This window comes from Mus pahari, chromosome 2 (genome assembly GCF_900095145.1).
Source record: "Mus pahari chromosome 2, PAHARI_EIJ_v1.1, whole genome shotgun sequence".
Lineage (NCBI taxonomy): Eukaryota > Metazoa > Chordata > Mammalia > Rodentia > Muridae > Mus > Mus pahari.
The window spans coordinates 121,068,697-121,074,568 of NC_034591.1; the positions used below are offsets into that span (position 1 = coordinate 121,068,697).

The 5,872-nt window shown below is 34.0% G+C and overlaps 1 protein-coding gene across 2 annotated transcripts in view; it reads left to right on the plus strand.

The window, feature by feature from the left end:
* Positions 1–5,872, plus strand: part of LOC110315735 (contactin-6) — a 334,773-nt gene that overhangs the window by 137,179 nt on the left and 191,722 nt on the right. The window contains exon 3 of one of the 2 annotated variants that reach the window (XM_021189718.2): positions 2,868–2,994. The exons of the other annotated variant lie outside the window; for it this stretch is intronic. Coding sequence (XP_021045377.1) covers positions 2,868–2,994 — 127 coding nt within the window. The remainder of the gene's footprint in view (positions 1–2,867; positions 2,995–5,872) is intronic. 2 annotated transcript variants of the gene reach the window in all.

Genomic DNA, 5,872 nt, shown 5'->3' on the forward strand with positions numbered 1-5,872 from the left:
TTATTTATGTCCTTCTTAAAGTCTTCTATCATCATCTTGAGAAGTGAATTTCGCTCCAAATATTGCTTTTCTAGTGTGATGGTGTATCCAGGACTTGCTATGGTGGGAGAATTTGGTTCTGATGATACCAAGTAACCTTGGTTTCTGTTGTTTATGTTCTTATGCTTGCCTCCTGCTATCTGATTATCTCCTCTTGTCCTTGCTATATCTGACTGGAGCCTATCCTTTCTGTGATTCTGGTTGTGTCTGAGATCCTCAAAGTTAAGCTGTCTCTGTGATTCTGGGTTTCTGTAATCCTGAGGTCCTGGGTGTGTCAGAGTTCCCGAGAATCAAGCTGTCTCTGGGACCCTGGGATCCTGGTGTGATCAAGATTCTGAGATCCTGGGATTTGGAGATCACTGGGCATGTTAGAGTGCCTGGAAGTGGAGCATCTTCTGGGTGTTGTGGGATTGGCTGCAGAATTAGCATCCAAGGTTTGCTCAGGGCGGGCACCCCTGATCCTATGATCCAGGGCAAGTTAGAGCACCTGGGAGTGGAGCTTCCTCTGGGTGTTTTGGGACTAGCTGCAGAGTTCACACCCAAGGTCTGTTCAGGGCACCTGACCAGACCTGAAGAAACCCATGCCACTGGTCAGGCAGATTTTCTAGGTTTCTAGGTCCTGCTCATCCCAGTTACTTCTGGTGTTGGTGTGGATGTTGTGTCCTCCTCACATCTGATCCTATGATCCTGGGTGTGTTATAGAACCTGGGAGTGGATCTTTCTCTAGGTGTTGTGGGACTGACTGCAGAATTCACACCAAGGTCTGCTCAGGGCACCTGACCAGACTGGAAGGAACCTGTGCCACTGGTCAGTCAGAGTTCCTGGGTACCTGGGTCACCTGTATTTGTTTATTTTACTATCTGTAAATATTCACCAGTTTTAGGCTACATTATACATAATTAATGTACTTTATTTTAATTTTATCTGAATATAAATAGATGTCATTAAGTTCTGTATATTGTTGAAATATGAATACTCTTTATGTTTAATGCTGTTTGTATTCTCTCATGTCTTGGATATATCATAGGTTCAGGAGAAAAAAACCCTTTCTTTTTAAACTAGCCTTTCCAACAACCCTGAACTACTACACCTATATTGCATTTATCAGAGGGGAATTTCTAGGACTGGCATTATTGGATAACTTATCCAAGATTGTGGAACTGGTAGCAGACTGTTAAAACTGAAACCTTTGTATGTCTACACTGCTATGTCAAAGATGAATATATGGGAATTAAAGCTTAAAATCACAATGGAAGTGATTTATTTTACTAGGGTGGAAATGTTTTAGATGTATAATGGAAGTGAAATCAGTAAGTGGGTCCTGAAGAAAGAATTTGAAGATTCTGACTTAATTTCACTCCTTCTCTTAAAGTAGATAGAAATTGGGACAATATATTCAAATTGCTAGACTTCAATTTCTCATCTAAAAATAATAAGAATGATAATAATGATGGCGGTTGTGTTGACTACTATCATATCTCACTGGTCCTCCATTTGCTTGTAACTAGCATATCAAGACATAATTTATAAGAAGAATAGGATTAAGACAAAAAAATCATAACTAATGATGTCTTGAGTGTTGTTCATAACTGCTAAGGTTGCTTTGATTCCAGGTTGCAAGCTCTTATACATTGTCTCTGCTATCTTTCCAAATTAAGAAGTTTGCCTTACATGGAAAGATTTTGATTCCATGACACTACACATATGAACTTAGCATCCTATGAATAAGTCCTGATACCAAGTTTATCATTTTTCATTCATGCTATGTATTCTCATGTAAAGATACCTTACCACCATATAAATCAATTCTTCTTCTTCCTTTTCCCCTTGAGTCTTTCCCACAGCATTTCTGTCCATTACACTGATGTTGGTCTAAGCAAGGGAAATATCCAACCTCATTAAATATGTGAGGAGGGACTCTAACAGCCTACTGCTACATGTTGCATCCTCTGAGGAGTAACAAATGAATTGATGCAAAGGAAACCAGGGCAGGTGTCGGCCAGAATGAGTTGTAATGTGCTAACTGATAGATATCACATGAAAAAGAGACAGCAGTTGAATGAATTTGGATTGCAAAATGTTTTATTTGGGAAAATGGTTAAATAGAGTAAAGGATTAGATGAGTAAGCTTTGTCAATTGCTTAACTGTGTTGAAATAATGTAGAGGAATATTCTTTGTTTATTGGAAAAATAAACTACTAAATATTAGGTGACATGGATGTCATTCAAAAAATTATTCTACATAGTTCAGAAAATAATAATTTTAAAATTATTTTATCATATTAATTTTAACAATTACATATGTAATGATTTATATTTATATATCTTAATATTATACACTATATTATTTACAATATACATGTTATATGCAAATAATATAAAGTACAATATTTATTTAGATACTATTTATATTACATGTAAATATTAATAATATACTATATTTTATAATATTATATATTTTACATATATGGGGGGACAAAGGTCAGAGGACAACCTTTGGGAGTTTGTTCTTGGTATCTCTTTTGGCAAGGCAATCTGTTGTTTCTGCTGCTTCATTATAAAACCTGGTCTAGATGCTATTGTATTTAAATATTCACATGGCTTCTGGGACTTAAAGTTGTATCAGGCTTGTACAGTCTGCACGTTTACCTGCTGAGCTTTCTCATCACGAAAGAAGAAAGTGTTTTTAAAATTCTTGAAGGATATTCTCTAAGCTCAAGATTGGTAATACATAACATTTTCTAATCTGTGTAAAATTGAGATTTAAATAAAGTGTGTTCTCAGACAGGGACAAGTATCTCAATGAATATTTTCTTTTTCATCCCCAGGTGAGGGTCGTTTCAGCCGTCCTATTTTTATCCAGGAGCCACAAGATGTCATTTTTCCTTTGGATTTATCTAGATCTGAAATTATTCTGTCTTGTACTGCAAATGGATACCCTTCTCCCCATTACAGGTAAAACACAACTTCTCTGTAACACTGTTGTCTTCCTTGTGACTACTGTAAAATAGACACAAAAATAAAGATTCACAGATATACCCAACATGTTCAGAATGGACCTTAAAATAGATTTTTCACCCTATTTAATTTTATCTGCACAACTCCTATGAGCACATATACATCTTTAGAACTCCAAAACAATCATTCATGCTGTAATCTAATTATTATTTACTATATAGGCCACTAGTATATAGGTCTGTTTTTAACTTGACATTTATTCTTGGCATTGGTGGCAATCAGAGCCATATATACTTAGACATGAGAAAGACTGAAGAAAACACAGGAATATAAGACAGAAATGGGGAGAGAGATTTAGTTTCACAAAATGGAAAACTACGAGCCTATTTCTGCATTCAATACACATCTACTTTAGTTTATGTTAGTGCCTCAGTTTCCTCAATACAATGGCTATAAAAATAGCATTTTATAAACAAGCAATCAGGGTAAAAACTTTCAAATTATATCATGAGATCAAATTCTGAAAGTTTCCCAGCAGCCCCTACTGAGACAAAAGTACTTATTATAGGAAAGCTATGTGGAAGGCAATTATGTACATTCTAAGCCAAGAAAGAATTTTTACTACAGGAAAAATTGTTTGTCTCTTGTACAGAATTTTATTTTTAAAACCTTTGTTTATATGTTATTTCAAATTTCTCTGTCTTTTCTCACATGGGTCTGCTAAAGAAAACATGGGGGCAAGGATATAGAGGCTTCTCTGGAGTATGTGTAATCTCAGGAGCATAATACATTAGCATAATCCAATCACTTAGGAAAAACATTTAAAAAAAGAAAAACAATATTTTTTTCCTTTGATTTTTCTCTAGCCTTAAAATAACTACAGAGAAATAAATGATGTGGAAGAAGGATAACTGTTCTGTTGTTTGTTTGTTTTAGCTTTATCTTATTTACACGGTTGTGGTATGGGTAGAATTTAAAGATGTATAAATTTGTCTGGGTATAAGTTTTTGTTTTTTTTTTTATATAAAATGATGTTTTGTTGGTAACAATTGTGTGCAGTCTGAATGTAGGAAGAAAAAAATCAGAATGACATTTGGTGATTTTTGATTTTAAAAGAATTTCCCCAAAATGTTAATTTTTAGACATGGAACTGAATTGACATGCACAAAAAGCAACAATTAAGGCCACGTTTAGCAAATTGTGCTGGCTTTTTTGACTTACACATCGCAATGAAATAGAGCCTATATCTATATAATTACCAGTGGAATTAGTTCAATTATTTAAATGGACAAAGCTAAAGCCATCTCTGCATTATTTTTTTAGCTTGTATTTCATAGAATAACTTCTTCATCATTCATTCATAAAAAATGTTTAAAAGCTAAACCTTTATTTCTAAATAAATTCTTAACCCAAATTTAACTCAAATGAGTAGGGCAGACCAATCACTTTTCTAATTACTTTGTTCAAACTCAGGCTTTCTGTTATTTATTTTGCTTCTCAAAAATGTCTTGAGCTTGGTGAGAAGGCTTAGCAGTGAGTAGTATTTGTTTCTCTCGTAAAGCACCAGGATTTGAGTATTAGGATACATTTGCAGCAGCATTTAACTCCAGTTTGAAAGATCTGACATCATTTTCTGGCCTCTGCTGGCATTAAAGGCACAAGGTTCACAAACATACACGTGAGACAAACCACCCTTACACATAAAGTAGATGTTCTTAGAAAAGGAGTATTACTTGATTTAACCTAAGATGACCAATATAAAATAGGAATAATACAGTTTTTCAGGATCACCTAATATGAAATCATAGTTTTGGTGTTTGAAAGCTAATTCAGTTGATGTAGGTAAGTTTTCTTAGAGGAGGTCAGTGTCTGAATGTCTATATATTTTTAAGTTTGTTAAATACAACTTAAATAAGTAAAGCACATTTTAAATGCTTATTTTCTTGCAATAATTAGAAAAGTATAAGCTACTGGTTATAAAGACAGTTTTGCAGTAGGTGCATCAACAAAGACATAATGAATGTGGTTAGAAATTCTAATAGTGCTAAATGATTTATGTATCTCAGGTATTTGTAAATGAGAAACACAAAGACAAACAATTTAACTTCTTATTTCTAATCTTTGTTAAGTTCTTCAGTAGATCCCTAATATTACATAAGAAACTTATGGGCGCCAGGTATAGTGGCGCACACCTTTAATCCCAGCACTCGGGAGGCAGAGGCAGGCAGATTTCTGAGTAAAGGCCAGCCTGGTCTACAAAGTGAGTTCCAGGACAGCCAGGGCTATACAGAGAAACCCTATCTCAAAAAAACCAAAATAATAATAACAATAATAATAATAATAATAATAATAATAATAATAATAATAATAATAAAATAAGAACCTCATGGGCAAGAACCTTTGGAATAAGAAAAGAATTAAATTTTTAATGCCTAAATATCAGACTCAGTCCCAATTTTCTTGATAATAAAGCAAAGGGCAGTAATATTTCACACATTGTATTCTAGAAATACAATGTAAATGTTTAACCTTCATGATGCCATTTCTGCTTACATTTGTTCTTATTTGTTTGTTACAATTCACTAATTACTATATTAGACTTTAATTATTTACAAGAGTGTATACTGGATTAAAGATCTTTCTTATTACAGAGTCCAAGGCTAGACAAATTTATTTAAGAAAAATGAAAAACTTTACAAGAGACTTAAATATAAGTAGTGGTAACGCTGTCTTACAAATAACCCTAAGATGATTTTTTTTTTCTGGAGTGAGAGTGTACTTCCTACATAGTAGTTTTAAAAAAATAGAAAGGAAAAAAGGAAGGAAGGAAGGAAGGAAGGAAGGAAGGAAGGAAGGAAGGAAGGAAGGAAGGAAG